Source organism: Candoia aspera, chromosome 2 (assembly GCF_035149785.1).
Source record: "Candoia aspera isolate rCanAsp1 chromosome 2, rCanAsp1.hap2, whole genome shotgun sequence".
Lineage (NCBI taxonomy): Eukaryota > Metazoa > Chordata > Lepidosauria > Squamata > Boidae > Candoia > Candoia aspera.
Genome location: NC_086154.1, coordinates 20172493 through 20197069, shown reverse-complemented (window position 1 = coordinate 20197069; position 24577 = coordinate 20172493). Strand labels below are relative to the sequence as shown.

General features: G+C 43.9%; 1 protein-coding gene across 2 annotated transcripts in view; it reads left to right on the top strand.

Annotated features, from left to right (window-relative positions):
* ARIH2 (ariadne RBR E3 ubiquitin protein ligase 2) overlaps window positions 1–24577 on the top strand; it is a 55396-nt gene extending 30819 nt beyond the window's left edge. For both annotated transcript variants that reach the window (XM_063291474.1, XM_063291473.1), the window contains exons 6-15: window positions 382–503; window positions 2700–2809; window positions 4000–4117; window positions 10005–10055; window positions 10167–10188; window positions 10407–10558; window positions 12986–13129; window positions 13657–13725; window positions 14446–14529; window positions 20715–24577. In XM_063291474.1, coding sequence (XP_063147544.1) covers window positions 382–503; window positions 2700–2809; window positions 4000–4117; window positions 10005–10055; window positions 10167–10188; window positions 10407–10558; window positions 12986–13129; window positions 13657–13725; window positions 14446–14529; window positions 20715–20786 — 944 coding nt within the window. In that variant the 3' untranslated portion in view covers window positions 20787–24577. The remainder of the gene's footprint in view (window positions 1–381; window positions 504–2699; window positions 2810–3999; window positions 4118–10004; window positions 10056–10166; window positions 10189–10406; window positions 10559–12985; window positions 13130–13656; window positions 13726–14445; window positions 14530–20714) is intronic.

Here is a 24577-nt window from a genome sequence, read left to right as displayed (position 1 = left end):
GAGCAGTTTAAGGGGAATGTCTTGCATTCTTTTTATGTCTTCTTCTGATAGTAGCAGATCTTATCTTGGGTTGTGGGACTTCAGTCAATCCCAACAGCTGTCTCTTGGGCCTTTTGATTGTCTCCCAGAAATGTACATCCTGTCTTCTTTTGAATGGACTGCTCCAACTGAATTCTTTTCTCAAACGCTTGTGATTGTGATGCATGTTTTCCATTGCTGAGCACTTTTGATAATAGTCTTTTCAGAACCAGCTTTCCAGAAATTCTGTGAAGTTGAATAGTGGGTATTTGAACTTTTTTTAAAAAATGAACAATGTCCTCTGATGTCATTGGGGTCTCTGTTTTTAGCAATAGCTGTTTTGGCGTTTCGTTTTTTTACTAGGTGTCTCCTGCATGGCTCAAGATTGTTTGCTTCGGACTCCAGAAGATTTTGTGTTTCCATTGCTACCTAGTGAGGAGCTGAAAGATAAATACAGACGCTACCTCTTCAGGGACTACATTGAGGTATCATTTGTCATTTTATTTTCAACATTTTATGTTTTCTGTGCCAGGAAACAACCCCGAATCAATTTCTATGAATTTGTCTGTAAGCTGTGTAGCTGTAAGCTTTAAGACTGCATCATGTACTTAAAAAGTTTCATTTAGTTTTAGAAAGCTCAGTTCTGTTTGGAGGTCTTTAATTCTGGGATTGGGAATTGGAAACCTGCTTTGCCATGGCTTTGCTTTTCCCTCAAGTGTGGTTTGAGTCAGGGGGAGGGATAGAGGTCATTTTGGTGGGCCCTGTCATGTGAGGCACTGCAGGGGTTGGTCCTTTCTCCCACTCTTTCAGTATCTACATGAAGTTTCTGGGAGAGGTTATCTGATAGTTTGCAGAACAGTGTCAGCAGCATGTTGATGATACCAAGCTTAACATTGCTACCCAAATTGTGCGAGAGATGTCCTTGATACCTTAACTCAGTGCCCAAAAGCTGTAAGGGTCTGGATGGGACATAAAAGTCTGAAGCTGAACCCAAACAGAACAGAACAGTGTTAACTCTGGACAGATCAGCACTACCCTTGAAGAAGTAGATTTGTGAAGTAGGGTCCTTTTGGACTCCGGGCTCCTGCTAAAACAGGTGGAAGCTGTGGCTAGAGGACCTTTTCCAACTTTGGCTGGTGCACAGGACCTGGCTACCATAACACATGCCCTCATTACCATCTGGTCAGGTTACCATGTAGCATATGGCTTTTAGTGGTCTGGAATGGCTGCTGTTGTGTTGGTGTGACCCAGCAAACGGAGAGAGAAAAGGGAAGAAGAGGCTCAGTTTTAGGCTTGAAGTGCAATTGCGCTGTCAGGCAGGCTAACAAACTGCCTTGGCTGCTAGCCAGAGCTGTTGTGAGGAGATTAATCCAGCCTGGTATGTAGGTGTTGGTGACTAGAGCCCTGGGGGGACACCCATCTCCTGAGTTGCTGGGGGACACACTGCCAGTCTGACCCAAAATGGGAGGAGAGGAGAGGAGGAGACTAAAACAGAGTGGCTGGAGAGAAAGTTTGGAGAGTGAAGTTACATGAGTGCGCGGAGCAGTTGCTGGTTCCCGGTCAGAGAGGGAGAAGAAAAGTCCATGGATGGCTTCCCTGGAGGAAGGAAAGTTCCAGAGAGACAAACTCTTCCTGCAAGACCCAAGGTGGGAAGGAGGGACACGACTGTCTTTGGCAAAGCCCTGGACTCTGACAGCCCTGAGACAGGTTCTTCCCCCAGTGAAGAGGATGCAGATGGTTCGGTGAGCAGATCCAAGAAAGAAGACAAGCCACGCTGAGCACACTAGCCGCATACCCAGCCCATTCCTTGCTTTTCACCCTCTCTTGATAAGACCAGAAATGGGGGAGGGAGACAGAGTGAAGGGGGAAGAAGTGAAACAGGTAGGAGAGCTAAGGGGGAGTATGCTCTGGGAGACAGACTTAGGAGGAAGCTTGACCCTGGGATTGTGCTATATATACTGTTGCATATATCAGTTGTAAATAGTTTCACTGTAAATAGTAAAAAAGCATAAAAGCCTCCGCTGTCTTGTTTCTCTGTGTCAGTTGCCATCCTTGCAAACCAAAATACACCTCCAGTTCTAAACAAAAAAACAAAAACAGTCACACTGTGACACACTGTAATGCGTTCTACGTGGGGTGGCCTTTAAAGACTGCTCAAAGTTACAGTTAGTCCAGAGTGCATCAGCCTATATGCTGACTGCCACCTGATCCTGGGAGCATGTTACACCTATTCCTCAGGCCTTGTCCTGGCTAATAATTGGCTTCTGGGGGCAAGTGCCAGTTTCAGCTGTAAAGCCCTTTTATGGCTTGGTACTTGGGTAGCTGCAAGACTGCTTGCTCTAACCAGAATTGGCTTGACCTATTAGGTCATCCCAGAGAAAACTATTCTTGGTTCCCAACTTTGGGGAAGATGAGGCCAGGAGGCACTTCTTTGCGTTAGCAGCACCAGTTCTCTGGAACAGTCTCCCAATGGAGATCAGACTAGTCTAATCCTATGTTTTTCATACATTTATTTACAGAAGATTCTTTTCTTGGGAAGACTTTCCTAAGAACTTTCCCAGCAGAAAATACAATTTGTCCTCTCAAAATAAAATTAAAAACCATATCCAGTTTTGTTGTGATGGAGTAACTGAAGTTGTATAAAATATATATTTTAATGGATTTACAATGTTGCCCCACAGAGCCATTTCCAGCTGCAGCTCTGTCCTGGCGCTGACTGTCCTATGGTCATACAGGTACAGGAGCCCAAAGCCCGCCGAGTGCAGTGCAATCGCTGTAATGAGGTTTTCTGGTAAGAAAGTGAAATTGTATATTTGATGTACATTAGTTAGGGAGATAGGATGATATGAAAATACCTTCTTGAAATGTGGAACAGCCTAAACAAATGCAACTTAGTGACAGAATGACTGTTGAACTCTCCATCCAGCTTCCTGGATATAGGCTTGAAAGTCTCGCGTAGCTGAAGAAGCAGGCAAATGATTAACTGTTTCTAAGGTTAAACTGAAAAGGTGAATTGCTGTATTACAAAGTTGTGAGAACAAGTGGGCAACAAGAACTAATAAATCTCTGAGTAGTTTCCATGGAATGGGCAGCGGTTATACAAATCAACTCCGTTCTGCGAATACCGTCTTCTGGAATCAGAGAGATTGAATGAGGTGGGAAAAGGGCAGTAAAAGTGGCATCTGGGAGCTGCAAATAAGGTTTGGGAAGACCTACGCAGCCCATGGATTGTATACCCCCTTTAGAGGATCCTGCCGCTTCACTGCAATTTCTGAAGGCTAGGGGTATATATGCTGTGCACAAAAAAGTGGGAACTGCTCCATGCTGAGTTGAACACCAGCACCTATAGAAGTTTTGTACCATTTTGTTTTTTCCAAGCCAAATACAAAAGGGGAGTTAGCAGTGTGGTGTAGCATTTAAGATGCTAGACTAGAAGTGATTCTAGTTCTCCTCTAGGTACAGAAGCTGGTTAGGTGACTTTCAGCCAGTCATTCTTACTCACTCTCCACCCTAGACTGGGAAGTCAAAAACTTATCTACCAACCCACTCTAGACCAGCGTGGTAAATCACAGTCCATCAGCTTCAGTGAAGAGGCTGTCATCTTGTGCTGGATTTATGTGTGTTGCCAATCGAAGCAAATATTTGTAGCTCAGGGTTGAACTGTGGAGTCCTGGGTGCTCTCTGAGCTTTGTTGTTTTCTTGCAGACATTTCACTGCCAGACTAGGCAACATCTTCAATGCTTATGTGTGTTGATGATAATATTCAAATACCTATATTCCTCAGGATATTGCATTGTTTTCTACTGCCAAATTCTGTTATTGAGTGGTATACATATGACTCCATGAGAGTTTGCTCAGCCCTTCTGCAGAAGTACTAAGAATGTGAACTCTGCTTATGAGTGCTGTTGTCATTTACAAATAATATTTGATTACAAGTAATAGGGTTTCTTTAAAGTAGACATAAATTTATTTTTGCTTAAGTTTCAAATGTCGGCAGATGTACCACGCTCCTACAGATTGTGCTACCATCCGAAAATGGCTCACTAAGTGTGCAGATGACTCTGAAACAGCTAACTATATCAGCGCTCACACTAAAGATGTAAGTGTGTTGGGGAGGGGACACTTAAAAATATTTGTAGTTTCAAACAAGTCTGTGTTTGGTTATTAATGGAGGGCTTAGTTATTAAATCTGGGTTTGGTTATTAATGGAGGGCTTAGTGATTGTCCTGTATCTGAAGCCCTTCCTCCTTGCATCCCCTCCTTCCCTGCTCATCTTGCCAATTGCCACTTATCTACCAAACAAACTAAGGCCAAAATGGAAAGAGGGTGGGGAAGAGAGAAAAATGGTACTGTGAGTTCAAGGACTCAGTTACAGCAGCGATGGGTATATGCTGGAAGACCTGAAAGACCAGGTTGGGAACAGGTCCTCTTGTGGAAAATCTATCTTTGTTGTTGCTAATAGTCAACACTGACTTGATGGCACATAATCATCATACTCGTTGCATGTTCACACATTTATTGAACATATTGCATCTCCCAGAAGAAAGGGCTAGATGATGCGTTTATTTCTCTCCCTTTCCAAGAAAATAAGAGAACTGTTATCTTGAGCAGAAATTTAAGATTAGAGGAATAATCTAAGATGCAAACTAAAATAATGAGAAACTTCTTAATAGTTTAAATACATTTTCTTTGAGGAAACATGTAAGAAGCCTGCCAGTAGAGGACATATTTTTATGGAAGACTGAACATTACATTAAAAAAAACTAAAAGGATTTGGACTGTAGCATTAATAATGTATGAGTCAACTGAAAGAATAACATTGCAAAAGTATTGTAATGGTCGCCTATTCTAAAACACCATCAGACTCATGAGCAGGAATTCAAAGATACCTGATTTATTAAAGAATAGTATGAAGGATCACAGAAACACGCGTCAGCGCCATGGCATGTGAAACATTACAATGTATAAACTACATTGAATCAGTGAACATGACATACTGCCCCCCCCAAAAATAAAGAATACATTAAGCAGCAGGCTTCAAAGGATAAGTAAGGTGGAAACGATTAACTAAATCAGGAGCGTTAACATGGTGGGCAGATACACATTCAGGATGAAGAAAGTGTTTCCATCGGACCAGATACTGCAGGGTGCCTCGAAGCTTGCGAGAATCAACGATGTCCTTGACTTCAAAGTGTTGTTGGCCGTCAATCATAATTGGAGCAGGAGGAGGAGGTTGAGGGTGCCAACACGGTGAGTGGTGCACAGGCTTAAGCAAGCTGCAATGGAAAACAGGGTGCAAGCGTTTCAAATTGTGAGGCAGTTCCAATTTAACAGTAACTGGATTGACAAGATGAATAGGAAAAGGACCAATGAATTTGGGAGCAAGTTTTTTAGAGGGTTGAGGTGATTTGATAAATTTAGTAGATAGATACACTTGATCCCCAACTTTGAAGTCGTGTTGTAAAGACCGATGCTTATCAGCTTGAGACTTGTAAGCAGCCTGGGCGTCAGCCAAAGCTTCTTGAATTACTGGCCAGGAATCAGACAGTTTAACAGCCCAGTCAGATGCAGAACATGTTTGGGAAGGGGGCTGTGGCAGTTCAGGGATGGGAACAAAGTCGTGACCAGAAACCACGCAAAAAGGGGTTTGTCTAGTACTTTGATGCACAGCGTTGTAAGCAACTTCAGCAAAAGGTAATAACTCCACCCAATCATCCTGATGGTAGTTAATGTATGCTCTAAGAAACTGTTCGAGGGTGGACTTTAAAATCTCAGTAGAACCGTCAGTCTGTGGATGGGACAATGTGGACAGTGCTTATTTAGTGCCAATCAATTTTTAAAATGATTTCCAAAATTGGGAAGTAAACTCTGTGCTGCGGTCAGAGATTAAATGGGAGGGGCTACCATGGAGGCGGTAGATGTGGAGAAATAGGTGTGCTAATTGTGGGGCTGACGGGATGGATGCACATGGAATGAAATGAGCTTGTTTAGAGAAAAAATCCTTTACAACCCAAATGACAGTTTTCTTCTGACTGGGAGGTAGGTCCACAATGAAATCCATAGAAATCTTGTCCCAGGGGCGGGATAGGCTGGCCACTGGCTGTAGAAGCCCCTGTGGTTTACCCCCTTTTCATTTTGACATGGCACAAACAGGACAGGAAGCAACATAGTCTTTTACATCATGCCTTAAGGTTGGCCACCAAAATTGACAGCGAACCAAATGCAAGGTTTTGACAAAACCAAAGTGTCCAGCAAGTTTATCATCATGGGAACGCTGCAAAACATCAGCTCTTAAAGTTTCATAAACTTTAAGTTTCAAAACATCAGCTCTTAAAGGCACATAAAGGCGGTGTTCCACCCACGCCAGACCGTTTTCAAAAGAAACATTGTCTCTATTACCTAGCAACCAAGTGTCAGATTTCAGTCCCTGGAGAAAGTCCTTCTGTAACTGACAAGGAACTTGCACTTTCCGCTTCCCAGACTGGGCTGGGGGCGGGGTTGCCTGCGCACGTGTCTGGTTCCGAGTGACAGCAACCAAGCCCAGTTATGGTTCAGTGAGAACAGCCCCAACCACATTTGCCACCTGGTCAAGGTCCTGAGGTAAACGTGACAAGGCATCGGCCAGAAAGTTTTTCTTTCCCGGAATAAATTTTAACTGGAAGTTAAAGCGACTGAAAAACTGAGCCCAGCAAATCTGTTTAGGGCTGAGACGTCGTAGGGTGCGGAGGGCTTCCAAATTCCTGTGATCGGTCCAAACCTCGAATGGGCATTTAGCGCTTTCAAGGAGATGGCGCCAGGTTTCTAAAGCTGCTTTTACAGCAAACGCCTCCTTTTCCCAAACATGCCAACGGCGTTCTGTTTCAGAAAATTTCCTGGATAGATAAGCACAGAATTTTAAGCTATTTTCTGAATCCCTTTGTAACAAAATAGCCCCAATAAAGGAGTCAGAAGCATCAACTTGGACCACAAAGGGGCGTTCAGGATCGGGGTGCTGTAGAATAGGCTCAGCAGTAAAGAGGATTTTTAATTTCTCAAATGCTGCCTGGCATTCAGGCATCCAGTTCAGCACTGCCCCAGGGTTTTTTACTTTGCGTGTCTCCCCCAAGCCCTTGGTATGGAGTAAATCGGGCAGAGTAATTTCAGCGAACCCCTGGATAAATTGCCGATAGAAATTACTGAACCCGAGGAAACTTTGTAATTGCCTTCGGGTGCGGGGATGTTCCCAACTTAGAATCGCCTGAATTTTTGCAGGGTCCATTTCTATCCCCTGGGCAGACACTCGATAGCCCAGATAGTCAAGTTGGATTTTGTGAAACTCATATTTGGAAAGTTTGGCATAGAGTCTGGCATCTCTAAGTTTGTGTAACACCTGTCTGAGGAGGCGTTCGTGGTGTTCCTCGGTTTCAGTGTAAATGAGAACATCATCTAAATAAACCAGGACCCCTCTAAACAAATAATCATGTAATACTTTATTAATCAATTGCATGAAGACTCCAGGTGCCCTTGCCAACCCAAAAGGAAGGACTTTGTATTGAAACGATCCTAGTGGGCAATTAAAAGCAGTTTTCCACTCATCCCCAGCTTTTATGCGAATGCGGAAGTAGGCTTCGCGAAGATCGAGCTTGGAGAAAATCTTGTCCTTTGACAAATGAGCTAACGTCCTTCATGAGGGGCAGAGGGTACTTGTTGACAATAGAGACAGAATTTAACCCTCGATAGTCCGTACAGAGTTGAAGCGTGCCATCTTTCTTTTCCCGGAATAACACGGGTTCCAACTGGGGAATTAGCAGGTTCAATAAACCCCCTTGACAGATTTTTGTCAATGAAGTCCCGTAATGCCTCGAGTTCCTTCTGAGTCATTGGATAAATTTTTGGCTTGGGCAATTGAGCATTGGGGACCAACTCTATTGCACAGTCAGTTTTCCAGTGGGGGGGTAACTGATCTGCCTCCATCTCCCCAAATACATCTGCAAATTCTTGGTATTGAGCAGGCAAGCCTTCTAAATGTGGCAATTCAGGGCGTGGCATGGCGATCGCTGCCCTTCCAACCCCCGCACATGCAACTATCTCCGCTGTAGGAGCTTGGTAAAATCCATCTGTAAAAGTCACAGTTCTATGCTCCCAGTTTATATAGGGGCTTCGATAGGGCAACCATGGGATCCCCAGGATTACCAAGGGATTGCCAACAGTTGCTACAACAAATTTCAAAGTCTCATGGCGGCTGCCCATTTGCATTGCCACAGTTCCAGTGAAATGGGCTGCCCCCACCCCCACCCCCCGCCATTGAACCATCCAACTGTGTGAAGATCAAAGGCTGCTGGAGGGGGAAAGTAGGCAGGTCCAAAGCAGCAACCAGATCAGGGTGAATTAAACACCTGGAACACCCAGAGTCAACTAAAGCCCATACCTCTGTAGTTTTTGTGCAGGAACCCAATTTCACTTTTACTGCTAAAGTGGGACAGTCAGCACTCACCATAGCATCTTCGCGCCCATCCTCTTCCACCTGCCTGCTGGCGCTCTTCATGGCAGGTGGCTGGCGTTTCCCGCCAGCTCCTTAGAGTCGTCTTCAGCCTCTCCGGAGAAGTAGATTACTTCTTCAGCGTTGGCTGTCCCTTTGGCTGCTGTCATTCGTCGTGAGGCAGGTGGCGATTTGGCCGGTGGCTTCCCCGCTCGATCTCCAGCCTTGACTTTTGGGCAATCAGCTGCTCGATGGCCCTCCTTTCCGCATCGGAGACACTCACCCCTCGCGTAGCGCCGATCGTCCCCGACGTCCCTGGTTGGGGTTCCCCCACTTCATCCAAGGTGATCAACTCTGCGAGCAATTCACTGGGTGCCGGTTGCTTTGGCTCTTCCCCATTGTCAGATTCCTCTGCATCAGAATTGGAACTCGATTCATCCCTTGACAGGTCTCGGGTTTCTGAAGGTTCTGGGGTGAGATCCAGTTCTCTGCTCTTGACCGTCGACGCGGGTATCAAGCTAGCCGTCTCCTCAAGTCCCCCGGTCATGGATTTTGACTCAGCCATTGTTAACTATTTTCCCTCACAAGAGACTGATCTTGGTAGGAGCTAACGGTACAACTTTGGCATTCTCAGCTTTATGTAATGGTCGCCTATTCTAAAACACCATCAGACTCATGAGCAGGAATTCAAAGATATCTGATTTATTAAAGAATAGTATGCAGGATCACAGAGAAAGCTGAGAATGATGAAAGCACGCCAAATTCAAACTAAAAACCCTCGGTGCAAATGAAATCCCTCCCCCCGTAGAGTCTTCTCAAGTTCACAATCCCAGGTGCTCCTAACGGTTTCTGATGGTCTGCGAGAAACATCCTTGAACAGAGAACATAACCCAAACACATTCCATTGAAATGAACACAGATACAGAGCTTGGTACAAGGTCTCACAGCAGCTCCCTCCCAAACCGAAACACGCGTCAGCGCCATGGCATGTGAAACATTACGATGTATAAACTACATTGAATCAGTGAACATGACAAGTATTGGGTAGGGTGTGATAGGGATGAATTATAAAACATGAAGAGAAACACAAGACTGTCTTAGTTTTTTTTCCTCATCCGTTAAAATTAAGAATGCCAGAATTCTGCTCTACAGTATATATGGCTCTGAAATTATGTATATTTAATAAAGGAGACTAGTCCAAGATAATAATAAAAAGAATTGAAAAGAAGGCCCTTAGCTGAATGATAGAGCAAATTCTTTGCACGGAAGAGGGCCCAGATTCAATGTTGGCACCTCCAGGTGGTTCTAGGCAATGCTCTTGTTTGAAAGCCATGACCATTTCATATAGCTGGATGGATTAATGGTCTGTTTTACAAGGCAAATTCCTGTGTTCCTAAGAAGAGAATGGAGATTGTACAATTACAGAAAGCAAATGGAGGCCAAATGGAGTGGAAACCTGGAAGGCGTAGAGTATGGGAAAAAGCTAATATTTTGTTATGTTTAAAGTTATTCTTTGTTTCCTTCTCAGTGTCCCAAGTGCAATATCTGTATTGAAAAGAATGGTGGCTGCAATCACATGGTGAGCAGTTTCTATACCAGCTTAAGAATCACGTCAAAATCTTTATCTGGTTTTAGGTTAAATCTTTGTTTGTAGTTTGTTAACTCCTTTCTCTTTCTCTGTTTCCTCCAGCAATGTTCCAAATGCAAGCACGGTAAGTGGGCACAACAGCCTTTTTGTACTGGAAAAATATTTACCTGTTCTTTTGCTTTGAGTATTATCCTGCTGAACCATTAAGGCACTTGTAGTACTTTTAGCTACTATTCTAAGGACTCATTCGGTACGATGTTCAGCGCTTAGTTGGGTTGTTCTGGGTTTCCATAAAATGGATGTTTTTCTCTTTACCAGTTTTTGCCTTTTTATCTCTTGCAGACTTTTGTTGGATGTGTCTAGGGGACTGGAAGACTCATGGCAGCGAATACTATGAATGCAGTCGGTACAAAGAGAATCCTGATATTGTAAACCAGAGTCAGCAAGCACAGGCCAGGGAGGCCCTCAAGAAGTACTTGTTCTATTTTGAGAGGGTAGGAAATGTCTTCGTAGCCAGAGCTAACTATAAACTTTTCAATCATTCCTGCCTTGTGCAAAGACTCATGTTGACAAGACTACGTGATAAGCCATTAATCAAGCAAAACATTCTGCGGTCACAGTTTCAGAATCCAAAATTCTGAATCCTTAAGGTTACTCTTCCAGAGGCAAATTTCTTCCTAGAAAATTCTTGCCTCTATTGCAATAGGAGTTTTCTTTATGGGATCCAGCATAAATAGCCAGTTCTAAACTTTTGACACTGGATTGCTTCTTTTCAAATGTTGCCTTCCATAAAAATACATTTGCTGTCTTGCAGATTTGTATTCCCTGCACCAGATATGTTGTAAACAGCTTAAACTGTTTTCTGTATCCACGTATGTGTAAAATGTTTTGAAACTGTGAATATCTAGATTCTGCCCTTATAAGCAAGATATATGGATGAAATTCAGTGCTGTGTGAGCTGATTGTTCCTACTTTTTTTTTCTTTCTCGTGGATGCCCTCTCAATTACTCCAAAATAAGGGGGGATGCTGCAAGAGCCAATTGAATAGTCTCTCACCTAGCTCTGTTAATAGGAACAGCCTCGTCAGCAACCCAACCCCCCATTGGATTTCATGCCCCCCTCCTCCCCTCTTCCCCCTCCCCCCCCTCTCTCTCCAGTTTATGGAGTCTTGCACTTGCTAAGCAAACCTGCATGGGTTTTTGCAGCATTAGTTTTGGCTAGGGTGATTCTCACACCTAACTAACTGAAGTATGATCAGTTGAGGCTAGCAGTGTGGAGGTTCCCCCCCCCCCCCGCCTGTAATTTTCATACCTCAAGTCTTCTGAAACTCCAGCTGTTAATTCCAGATTTGTCTTTAATGCACGCCTACACAACTTGTAGAGGGGAAAAAATTGTGATAAAAATAAATGTGGTCCATAAAGGAATACCTGGCTCACTGATCAGCTGTTTGGCGGGCAGCGGTGAGGCCTGGAGGTGTTGGAGGCGTTTGGCGCATCTTTCAGGGCAGCAGCAGCTAATTCATTGGCGTTTTAAAAAATGCTGGTGGGCCCCACAAGTCTGCTTGGAGGGCTGCATGTTGTGCAGGCCTGCTTTAACGGAAGGCACAGTGCCTCATCACAGAGCTGTAGGTCTTCCCTTGAAAGGAAAATAACCATCTTTGTTAGATATGCTGTTTTTCAGCAACTCTTGCCCTGGTAGCCCATGTAGCATCTTTAAAATATAGAACATTTAAAATAAAGAAAGGGGGTATGCTGTTTTATTATAGTGAGGGGCTGCTGCTGATATTAACAATGGCCATTCATGGGGACAAGATACACTTAGCTCTCCAGACTGCATGCAGAATTGCTTAATAACAGGAAGGAACATGCGGAGGAATACAAATGGATGCTGTGGAATGGAACGATTAGTAGCCATCTAGTAGCCTGAGCAAATATCACCTTCCTAACACAATTTAGTTGTTAATTCTAAGAATTTATAATGTAACTGAGTGTGTCTAACGGTGGAAAAGCACAGATGGAACAGCGGAAGAGCACAAATGCAAGAACTAGAATAAGAAAGTAGCTTTTTCTCAATCAAATAATAGTATTGTGGAGCCCTTGATACTCTCTGAGCTTGGTTGCTTGCTCGCAGACATTTTGTTACCTGACTAGGCAACATATTCACTGCTAGAAGGGAGTGGGGTTTGCTGCCTGTTTGTATACAGTGGCTTGCCCTGCCAGTGTTGGTGGGGGCGTGGTTTTCCCCTTGGTAGCTCCTTGATTAGGCTGTTGTTTTCTGCTTGATTGTTTGCCTAGTGTTAATCCCTGCTTATCTGGGAGTTGGCTGCTGGAGAGGATGTGTTCTGGCCTTTTTGTTTCCTTCTTAGCTTTTTTATTGTCTCTTTTGGATGGTGTGTAAATGTGGTTTAGGTGTCTATTGATGATTGATTTGTCTGAATGCCAAGCTTCCAGGAATTCCCCAGCGACCAGAACACATCCTCTCCAACAAACAACACCCAGATTATTACACCTGAAGAACTATAAATGTGGGTGGGAAGATCAGTATCATATAGGAGCATCTGGAGCAGTGAGGGAAGGAACCGGAATATAGGAATGAGGCTGCTGCTTATAACTGTATGCTTCCTATTTGGGTTGACCTTTGCTTTCCAGCTTTGTGACTGAACTAGCCAATCATACCGACATACCAAGTGGGAACGCTAGTATGAATGAATGCCTTGTCTTTTCTGGAGCCCACTGACAAAAAACAGTTTGTTTTTAGAAGGTGACTGGTATGCTTTTTTTCTAGCATAACATATCCCATCTGTACTAGAAGTGCTTGGTATGGAAAGATGTTCTATTCTGTTGGATCCCAGCTTGGTTTTTTGCTTGCTTTTCCAATAAACTTTTTCATTTAGTTGTGTACTCCCTTTCTCCATTTTGAAGTGGGAAAACCACAACAAGAGTTTACAGTTGGAGGCGCAGACGTACCAGAGAATTCAAGAAAAGATCCAAGAGAGAGTGATGAACAACTTGGGAACGTGGATAGACTGGCAGTATCTACAGAATGCAGCTAAACTACTAGCCAAGGTGCGTGGCTACTATCTGTAACTCAGCTTTGTCAAAATACCAGAGGAGGGTCGATTGGGCTATATTGCTGTGTTCATCGGTTATATAGCTATGGAATACTAACCCTGACCTTAAATGGCAACTAGGTGCATTGAATATTAACAAAGGAGTTACATTGTGTTTCTCAGTACTCTGAACTGGACATACAGCTGAGAAGTGGATTAAATTGGGATTGGTTGAGATTTGGGATGTAGGAGCACATTCTGTACTTCCTTTTGAAGTTCTTGGGGCTACTACTGCAAACCCTGGAAAGAAAGAATGAGCTGTGTAACTCTGCTACTTTCATGAATATAACTTACTACAAGTTCCCACTTTGTCCTGTGTATCACAGTACGGTAGATGGATGCAGCTGCTCACAGGGACTGCTTTTTCATATAATAATACATGTGGACTGATGTCCCTGAAATATGGAGAAGAGCAGCAGGTATCTCTGTTGGCCTAACTCATAGAAACAACCTGTGATCTTTTTTCCTTTTTTAAAATTGCAGTGTCGTTATACACTACAGTATACGTATCCATACGCCTACTACATGGAATCTGGTCCCAGGAAGAAATTGGTAAGACTGTAGTTCTCTGTACTGAATGATAACTGAAATTCTTAGAATGAAAAAAAGTTGGGACTATAGAAACCCTGGATGGCTTGTCCATATCTAAGAATAGCCCAAAATCACATGGTAGATTCCAGTTGGTGAAGCTGAACATTTCGATTCTACAGAGGTGGGATGGGGACCCTTGGAAGCAACAGGCAAAACATTCCAAGCTTGGCAGGGGAAGAAAAAATACAATTGTAATAAATTTAATAAATTACATAGTAAGGGCTTTTGTTTTTTGTCTTGGGTTGTCTGTGTGTGTTAAATAGCATGTTAATGGACAAATGATCTGTCATAGGTATGATGGATATCATAGAAAATGTTAAGTATTTATTACTAACACGTCGTAATTCTGCTGCTGTTTTCAACCAAGCTTTCAATAATTGAAAGTTCTTATAAGCTTTAATGATAGATAGGGTATAAATAATGAAGAACAAATATACCCAGGTCTAGTCAGTTACAATCTGGGATTTGTCCATCCTTAAATTCATACTCCTTTGTGTTGCTCAAGCTGTTATGACTGTTTACACTCATTGAAGTGGCTGCAGTTTTTCCTTAATTTGAAATACTTGCTGCTGTAGATGCAGACAATGTATTTTTAATCAGTGCAGCAAATTTGCTGAGACACAAAGATAGAGCCTTTCCTGGGTCAGCCCTGTTTTTTCATGCTATTTTGTTTATTTTCAGTTTGAATACCAACAGGCTCAACTTGAAGCAGAGATTGAAAATCTCTCATGGAAGGTGGAAAGAGCAGACAGTTATGACAGAGGAGTGAGTAACAAACTTTGTTCAATCCCTTTTTCTCATTCATGAGCTCATTTTTTACCCAGAAGTCTCAAGAGAAATTGGTGTCAAAACTGGAGGAGAAACCACTACTGCTCCTTTTGGAGTCTTTTTCATGACAAAATCTGACAAGCTAACAGAAATCTTCCAGCACCATTTGGAGTTAATCTTGGCAACCATGAAGGCTAGAAAAGTTGTGTTCGGGATTTTTTTTAATTAATTGAAAATTAACTTCAAGCTTCTGTGAAAATTGCCATTTAGGTCCAGTATTATATGTCTGTCAGTATGATTGTTGAAGCATGATTGAGTCCAGATAATTGGTACTTAAAAGGTGAGTTCCCATTTTTAAAGTGAAGAGACGTCTTGAGCGTCAGTGGTGAAAAACAAGGAGTTATTGAATGTGAATGTGATTGACTGTGATCCTCCACCCAATATTTGGGTGATAAAGAAGGCTGACTTCTCCACCCTTGCTGCGTCTATAGTTTCTTACTTAGCAGCTCTGTTCATAACCTGCTCCTTGTAGAGAGAAATGATGGAGTTACTGTATCAACTGGCTACCGTGACACATTTGCCAGATTCTTAGAGGATAAAGTTGCTCGTTTTTACTTAGACATTTGATATGGCCTAATGGCTAATCAATAATAAACTCTACTTAGACATCACTTGCGTCTGAGTTTGTGGAATCAAGAAAGTGGATAGCGTTCTCTGCATGACGAATGCCACTATCTTTGATTTGGATCCATGTCCACCCTGATTGTTTTGGGCCAATGCTTCTTTGAGTAATGGCATGATGCTGCCAGCCTTTAAAGAGGCATCCTCTGTCTGAGAAGCTATTTCTCAGTCCAGCTTTGTTTGAGAACTATTGCCAAGTTTCTAACCTCCCCTTTGGGGGAAAGCTGTAGAGAAGGTGAGGGCAACTCAGCTGCAGAGGGCCCCAGTGGAATAAACTAATCTAGATCCTTTTCATTCAGTGTTCAGACCTGCCTGGGGATGGAAAGAGCATTGGTTGCTGTGATGGATGACCTGTGTCAGGACCTCAAGGGTAGGAGTCCGCTCCTCTCTGCCCTGTTAGACCTCACAGCAGCCTTTGAAACGATCAGCCACAGAATCTTACTGAGCTACCCATGGGGTCTGGGAATCGGCTCTAATGACGGTTCCACTCCTGCCTCGGTGGATGTTTCCAGTCAGTAGTCATGAGAAGCAGTCAAATCTGGAGGTGCTCCAGCACAGGGTACAACAGGGATTAGCTCTTTCTCCACTGTTCTAACATTTGTATGAATAGAGAGGTCATACACTGGTTTTGAGTAAAGTAAACCAATCTTCAGATTGGTTATGATATTCTAGATCACCACCCTAGGGCGAACTAGAGATGCTTTGGGAGTCTTAACCTGTTGTCTGGAGCTTGTGAAGATTTGGATAGAAAAAAAGTCACACTCAGTCCCAGCAAAACAAAGTTGCTGTTTCTGATTTTATGATAGTTCAGGCTGTAGCGCTGCACAGCATCATCCTGCTCCCCTCAAAACAGCTGGTTCACAACGTGGGATAGGGGATTCCTGGGTTCACAGTTCCTCCTGGAACAGCAAGTAAAAGCTGTCGCTAGGGGCAGCTTTGTCCGTCTGAGCTGGGATAACAGTTTTGGCCTTTTTTTGGACTAAGATGTACTAGTAACATTGCCTCGTGCCTCCATCATCACATAAATAGATGCATGTAATGTCCTTTATGTGGGACTGCCTTTTAAAATGATTCAGATGGTAAGAAAGCATGGTAACCAAGATTTTGGTGGGTGATGTCACTAAGCTAGTATTTTATCTGTTGTTCAGGCATTGCATTGATTGCTGAGGGCATTCGGGTCCAATTCAGAGTGTTATTTTTGACCGTTAAAGTCCTGCATGACTTGGTTCTAGGGTACTTTAGGGACTGTCTCTTCCAGATAGAATTTGCCTGATCTGTGCCTGTGTGCATAGAGAAGATGCTGAGGATATCATCCCTGTAAGAATTCAGAGAGGCATGGGCCCAAAGGCACTCCATCTCATTGGTGGCTTTCTTCCTTGAAACGCCTTGCCTTCTGAGAGTTGCCTGGCACCTTCCCTTCTAGCCTTCCATAAGTTGAGTGAGCATTTACTACTATTATTAATCAAATTTATCACCGCCCATCTCCCCCCAAGGAGGTACTCTTGGCAGTTTACAATAAGATACAATTAAAACAATGCAATATAAAACTATAGAATAAATACAATACATAATAAAATATAAATATGATGGAAACCAGATGCTAAAAGTTCTCTATAAACCCACAAGCAAAACGGGGGCATTCTAGGGAACTAGCCATCCCCAGGAGTGACTATTCTCCCTTCCGCCCCAGGCATGGTGACAAAACCAGGTCTTTAATTGTTTGCAGAAGTCCAGGAGTGAAGGGGTCTCTCACCTCTGGGGGGAGAGTGTTCCAAAGGGCAGGGGCTACCGCGGAGAAGGCATGCTTCCATGACTCCATCAGATGGAACTCTTTAACAGAAGGAGTCCATAGCATGCCCTCTCTGGATGCCCGGGTGGGACGGGTCAATGTGATAGGGATGAGACGGTCCCTCAGGTGTCCTGGTCCCATGCCATGTAGGGCTTTAAAGGTCATAACTAACACCTTGAATTGGACCTGGAAGCAGACTGGAACTCAGTGCAGCTTGCGCAGGAAAGGTGTTACATGTGGCGCCCTTGGGGCACTTAAGATTGCTTGCGCAGCTGCATTCTGGACCAGCTATAGCTTCTGGATATTCTTCAAGGGTAGCCCCATGTAGAGCGCATTACAGTAGTCTATATGGGAGATAACCAGGGCATGAGTGACTGTTCAAAGGGCTCTCGGTCCAGGAAAGGGCGTAACTGGCGCACAACATGAAGTTGCGCAAAGGCCCTCCTGGCCACAACTGCCACCTGCTCTTCAAGCAGGAGTCGTGAGTCCAAGAGGACCCCCAAGTTCCGCATCGGATCTCTCTGGGGCAGTGAGACCCCATCCAGAACTAAAGATGACAGTTTCCCAGATACTGAGGAGCCATTAATCCACAGCCACTCTGTCTTACCAGGGTTCAGCTGCAGCCTGTTGTCCCCCATCCAGACCCCAACAGCCCCCAGACACTCAGAGAGGGTAGTCACGGCATCACTTACTTTACCCGGGATGGAGATGTATAATTGAGTATCATCAGCATACTGATGACACCTCACCCCGGAGTGACAGATGATCTCACCCAGTGGTTTCATGTGGATGTTAAAAAGGAGCGGAGAGAGTACCAAGCCCTGTGGCACCCCACAGAGAAGGGGCCGCGGGCTGGACCTCTCACTCCCTATCAACACCGATTGGGACCGGCCCTGGAGAAAGGAGGTGAACCAGCGCAGAACCATGCCACCCACCCCCAACTCCCTGAGCGGACCCAAAAGGATACCATGATTGATGGTATTGAAAGCTGCTGAGAGGTCAAGAAGAGCAAGGATGGATGCACTGCCTCCATCCCACTCCCGCCAGAGATCATCCATAGGTGCGACCAGTGCTGTTTCCATCCCATAACCGGGCCTGAAACCTGACTGAAAGGGGTCTAGATAATCCATTCCATCCAGAATCCTCTGGAGCTGCAACGCCACCACTTTCTCAACCACCTTCCCCAAATAGGGGAGGTGGGAGACTGGGCGAAAATTGTCCAGTATAGTAGGGTCCAGCGATGGTTTCTTGAGGAGGGGGCGCACCAGCGGTTCCTTAAAGGCTGCTGGGAACAACCCCTCTCTCAAGCATGTGTTTACCAATGCCTGGACCCAGCCACATGTCACCTCCCGAGCTGCTTTCACCAGCCAGGAGGGACATGGATCTAATTGGCAGGTGGTGGCATTTACAGTCTGGAGGATCCTGTCCACTTCCTCAGGTCCAACAGGATCAAACTGTTCCCAGATAACTGGGTAAGTACGTTCCCCAGGCATCTCCACAGACCCTGTCTCATGCTTGGAGTCCAACTTAGAGCTAATCCGAGCGATTTTATCTTGCAAATGCAGGATAAATTCCTCCGCACGGCCCTGTAGATGGATTTCTGACTCCCCTTTCCGCAAAAGGGATTGGGTAATCTTAAACAGGGCCTCCGGGTGGCATTCTGCAGACGCAATAAGAGCGGAGAAGTACTGATGCTTTGCCGCTCTTATCGCCACAAGGTAGGCCTTAAAAGCAGCTCTAGCTTGTGTTCGGTCAGATTTGGTCTTTGTCTTCCTCCAGAGGCGCTCTAGGCGTCTCTTAACCCTCTTCAAGACCCTCAGCTCCTCCGTAAACTACGGGGAGTGTCGGGTTTGGGCTGGCAAGAGAAGCCACAGAGGCACGATCCTGTCCAAGGCCCTGGCCATCACCATATTACAGGCAGTAGCCAGAACCTCCGCTGGACCGAGCAGCAGATCCTCAGGTATAACCCCCAGCTCCCTCTGAAACCCTACCGTGTCCATCAGTCACCGGGGGCAGACCAATCGAATGGGTCCCGCCTCCCTGCGGAGGGGGGCAGCATAGGCGAATCTCAAGGTCACCAGGGTGTGATCTGATCATGACAAAGAGGACAGATTTAGCTCTCCCCTCAGATCACATTGCCACTGCTCCGACAAGAAAACCAAGTCTGGAGCGAGGCCGCTGTCTCAAGTCGGGTCCCGAATAATCTGGGACAGGCCCATGATTGCCATGGTGGCCATGAACTCCCGAGCTATCTCCGAGGCCCGCCCCAGGGATGGCAGGTTGAAGTCCCCCAAAATCATGAATCTGGGGAACTCCACTGCCAGACCCGATGGCCTTGAGCAGCTCAGGCAGGGAGGTTGCTATGCAGCAGGGAGGCTGGCACAATAGCAACACTCCCAACTGTTCTCGGGAGCCCAACTTGAAAAATAGGGTCACACCCGGCCACTTGTGGAACAGGGCCCCTGACGGCCACTCGGGATTTAGGGTCTAGAAGGACGGTCGTGCAAGCCAGTGTTTTACTTGGGCTGTTTTATATTGTTACATTTTATGTAAACTGCCAAGAGGCATGTTTGAGCCAGGTACAAGTATTGTAAATAAATAAAATAAAAATAAAACCTGCCATTTCAAAACTGAAGACCTGGTTTTGCCATTGCGCCTGGGGTGGGGAGGGGAATAGTCATTCTTGGGGATGGCTGGTGCCCTAGAATGGCCCCTTACATATTCACGGACTGAAGTAGGACCTTACTGCCATCTGGATTTTATTGCATTTTATATTTTTATCTTTATTTTTATCTATATTTAATGTATTATTTATAGTTTGTATTGAATTTTAAAATTATTTTTATTGTAAACTGCCCAGAGTCCCTCCTTAGGGGGGAGATGGGTGGTGAAAAACATTTGACAAATAAAAATAAAAATATTTATGTATGTTGCCAGGAATCTGGTGCCAACTCATAAAGTATAGGCTGCTAGCAACATCTTTTAATGACCCTCCATGAGAGGGAAGTGAAGGGGACCATGGCCCATAGGCAATGTTTTTGGTTGCAACCCCCTGTATTATAAAATAGCTTCCTTATGGAGATTTTATTTATCTATCAAATTTGTCACTGCCTATCTCCTCCCACCGGAGGGACTCAGGGCGGTTTACAACAAAATAATAAAAAGACAGTAAATATATAATAAAATTCCAATATAAAATGCACTATAAAACAGTTTCACAAAGCTAGTAAATATAAATAAAATCCAGATGGCTGTGGTCTCATCCAGTCATTGCGTAGGAGGGGCACTTCAAGGCACTAGTCAGCCCCAAGTATGACTATTCTCCTCCTGGCCCCAAGCCCGGTGGCAGAGCCAGGTCTTCAAATTCCTCCGGAAGGCTAGGAGCGATTAGACTGACACCCTCATTTTTGGCCTTCTGGAAATTAATGAATTTAATTAAGCTCCAGACAGAGCTGTTTCAGAGGCTCTTTCGATTGTGAATGCTCACCTACTGTTTGATGGTAGTTTTTAATGTTTTTCTCATGTCTTTATATGTTACGGTGAAAACTGCTGGGAGTTGCCTCCTGTGTCCAGCAGCATGTAAACACCATCTGTCAATAAAAGAAGAGTAGTGCTCCTCTTTCCCCTTTCCAGAACTTCTCTCAGCGTTAATCAGTTTTCCCCCAACTGGTAGAAACAATAACCCCATTTTATTTCTTTTATTCCTGCCCAGGATCTGGAGAATCAGATGCACATTGCTGAGCAGAGGAGGAGGACTCTGCTGAAAGATTTCCATGACACCTAAGACCACAGGAGCTATCAGGGCACAGAGCTGAGAGCAAAGTAGCAAGATGGCAGTGCAAGCAACGAGCAACGAGAGGAGTGATAAGAGGAACTGGCCACTGCTTTTCCATAAAACAGGGCTGAGGGCATCCCTGCACCCTCCCCTCGCACACCAGACACGAGCTAGCACCACCGCTTAGTCTTCTCTTTTTCTTCTGTTTTCCACTTTTTCATTTTTGGCAGGTAGAGGCTGAAATTCAGTTGGCATCTTTTCCTGGGACGTTTTCTTCCCCTGCTCTTGGATGGTTTTGGAATGGAGTTTGTTTTATTTTTTCCCCCTCCTGAATGGCTGTTAATAGTATTAGATCATTACAAACTTCTGTTAATTTTCAACAGTTGTACAATTATACAAAATGAACCCCTGAACAACACAACCCCCTTTTTAAAAATAAATCAGAACTGGAGTGTTTCCTTTTTAATAAGCTGTTTGTAAACTTAATGGCTGCTTCTCTTTCCCCATCCCCAAACTCACTTTGCACTGAAGGTTGTGAAATAGTCCAGCTGTTGGTTTATTTTCACCTCTTATGTGCACTTTCTTTATTGCTTGTCCTGTGAGTGCATGAGATGAACAGTGCCTGGGCCAAGCAGAATCAGCAGTAGCCGAAGGTCAGCATAATAGTGGAAAGGTTCTCCTCTTCTTCTCTGGCTGGGCTAGAGCAATAGGGCAGAGCTCGAGGCAGCATGGGAAATGTTCTAGTCCATCAAGATGAAGTTGTCTCCTGCATGGATTTATTGCTTTGTTTTGTTTCTCTGGGCTGCTACCTACTGCCAGATTTAAAATACTTGGAGGAGTTCAGGGAGCATAACCTTGCTTCTTGGCAGCATAACAGTGTACAGTTGTTTTGTTTAGGGCAGTAGACCAAGCCATGTTTGGGCCATAACTTGCATATCTGTGCAACTCAGTCATGCACAGTCTGATTCTTTGTGTGGCTATAAGATGATACATCAAAGCTGATGTCTACTACCATAACAAAATCAGACTTTCCTACTGTGTCAGGGGAAAGCTAATTCATGATAAAGTCACACCAGCAAAAGTCAGATCCTTATAAATATATCCCATTGCTAAACATCCACCCCTGTTCTAGAAACTGTTCTACTGCTAGCTGAAAAGTAACCAAAAATATTGGGAATAGTCCATAACTACTGTTAAGATTCATAGGTGGCTGCTTATTGGCAGAGGTTTATTAACTCTTGAAATATGTATTAATGTCAACACTTCATATTAGAGGTCAGCTTTTAAAAATGTGTAAAAATAGCTGTATAAAATATATAAAGAACATACTTGGTTATGTTGATAATCTACTTAGAAAAGGAAGATGGAGCCGCTGTTTCCTGAAGTTGCTCCGACTGATGGCTTGAAATGAGAATTTCCTTGCAACCATGTTTACAAGAGCATGTGGCACTGAGATTTTCTAGGTGCATTGCTTGTGACCTTTGGGGTTTGGATTAGAAAGCTTTACCAGAATCATCATTTTCTGCTTATGACACCTGCTTTTCTGGCCTTTCAATGAAAACTATTTTATTAGCGTTTTAGATTTTGTCCTAGCTATTGAAGGTCATCAGCTATGTCGTCATCTTCCCTTTCAGCTGCTGCTGCCGCTACTACCTCAGGCACTCCAAGGAAACTGAAAAACCCGCCTCCTGCTTGTTTTCTAGACCCCAAGTCCTAATATGACTTCTCTGCTCCCAGTTAACCTCAGATTAAGCAAGTGGGTGGGAGAAGTAAAAGCTAGCTTGAGAAGCAGAGAGAAACTGAGCTGTACCCAGATACACATCTGTTCTTTGTAGTTTCTTGTTCCATCTGACCTTTCCCCTTGCCCATTCCACTGGACTCTTGTAGCATATATGGCATGATGACCTCAGCAGGCCTCTCTTTTAATCCATATCTCTGTCAAAAACAGAGATCATGCTTGTTTTTCTGACTTAGATGTTTTAATTTCTCTGCATGAAGTCCACTTCTGGGCTTTGAAACTTAGAAACAGACAAAACCTTTTAGCAAATGGAAAATGTTCAGTGTGTGTGTGTGAGACACTGCTTACTACAGAATCTGTTTGCGTTCATTCTGTTCAGCGCTAGCACAAAATTATTGCCACCTTCACAGGGAAAGTTGCTGACTTCCTAGCTTTCTCTGTAATGCTGACCTGACCTTGCTTGCTTACAGAAAGTTCAGACTTTGAGGGAGGTGAGCATCTTTTTATCTTGAAACTTTAAAGTTTAGACTGAGCTGTTTTGGTCATGAAATTAACTAAGTTAAAGCATACACACCTTTCTTGTTCAGAATTATCCAGTGCAAAAGAGTGATGTCACTTGCTACAACTGGCAAATACTTGCAGCTGGTTGAATTTATGGTAGCACAATCACAACTTGCCATGGCATAGTGTTCCTATCTTAGATCCAATCTCACATTGTGTATTAAGATGTGGTATATAATTGTCACATCACCTAATGCAACATATTGAGGACAGGCTTCTGCTTGCTTAGGAGAATATTCTCGCCTTCTGGTCCCTGTGTAGGCCCTATGCATCCTCCAGGCTTTGTGGGGAGATGGCTGCAGAGAGAGGAGGAATCTGCTCAGCTGAGAGGTAAGAGACACAATTAGGTTTACCACACAGCTGCTCCTAAATTTGGAATCAACAGATTCATCCCAGAGTTGAGAGATCAGTGGATTCCCTACCTCTTTTTCTTATCTTCCGTGTTCTAGAACAGCACAATGATTGGGTGCTATCTAAAAGTTTTTATCATTGGCAAAAAACAGCCTTTCCTCTAGAAATATATTCTCTTCACTCAATAAAAAGATAACATTTTGCAAAGTGAGCCTACAATAAAAACGTTATTTCCTCCTCTTAGAAAATTTCATTTTGTGATGGAATGGACTATAATTAAAGGCATCTAAGCCAAGTATTTAGGTAGGCACTGCTTTTCCCTCACTGCGGGTTACCATCCTATTACTAGGAGCTTTTGTCTTCCTCTTGTTCCACCAGGCTTAGCCTAAGCCAACCTGGCAGCTATTTTCATCCTTCACTCTGCATGTTAGACCGTTGGTTTGGCTTACCTTTGATTGCAATGTTTATTTCATTTAGTTGGGCTTACTTTTAAAATTCCCTTTTGTGAATTGCCTTCCTTCTTTGTAAGAGAGAGGTACAGAAAGCTAAGGCAAATAACCAACTCCTGATAGTAAACACCGAAGGTAGGTAGGTAATATCCAGTTCTCCTGTCCAGTAGAATTCTGTATACGTCAAAAGCTTTCATACAGACAGCAGTAGAGACTGTGCAGATAAGGGAGAAATTCTGTAACCAGTTTTATGCTTGTACTCTTCTAGCATTCATTCTGTAGCAGTAATCACAACTGTTCTTTTAACACCTAATGCCATGCTAGTGTTACAGGAAGAACTGAAGACTTTCCATTACTGTACTGTCTTGATTCATTTAAACCTGTGTTTCTGTTTTCCAAAATTCAACTTCACTTTAGTAACTTTTTGTAGAAAAACTCTTATGTGCTCGCTCAAGTCTGGACTGTTCCAAATTTTTCAGGTAGTAGCTTCTGCTATGGAAGCTTTTTTTTATTACGCAGAGTGCTACATTATCATGGCTGCCTTTGCTCTGTCCCTCACTGAGATATGGGGGAAAGCAATCTCAAGAAACTGCCAACACTTTTCCGGCATTAGGAGGGGAAGAGGGCAAAGGAAAGAGCCCTTTAAATTTTCCCCTCCTGAAATTGTTTATTTGAAATAAATTGTGAATTTCTAATTTTAA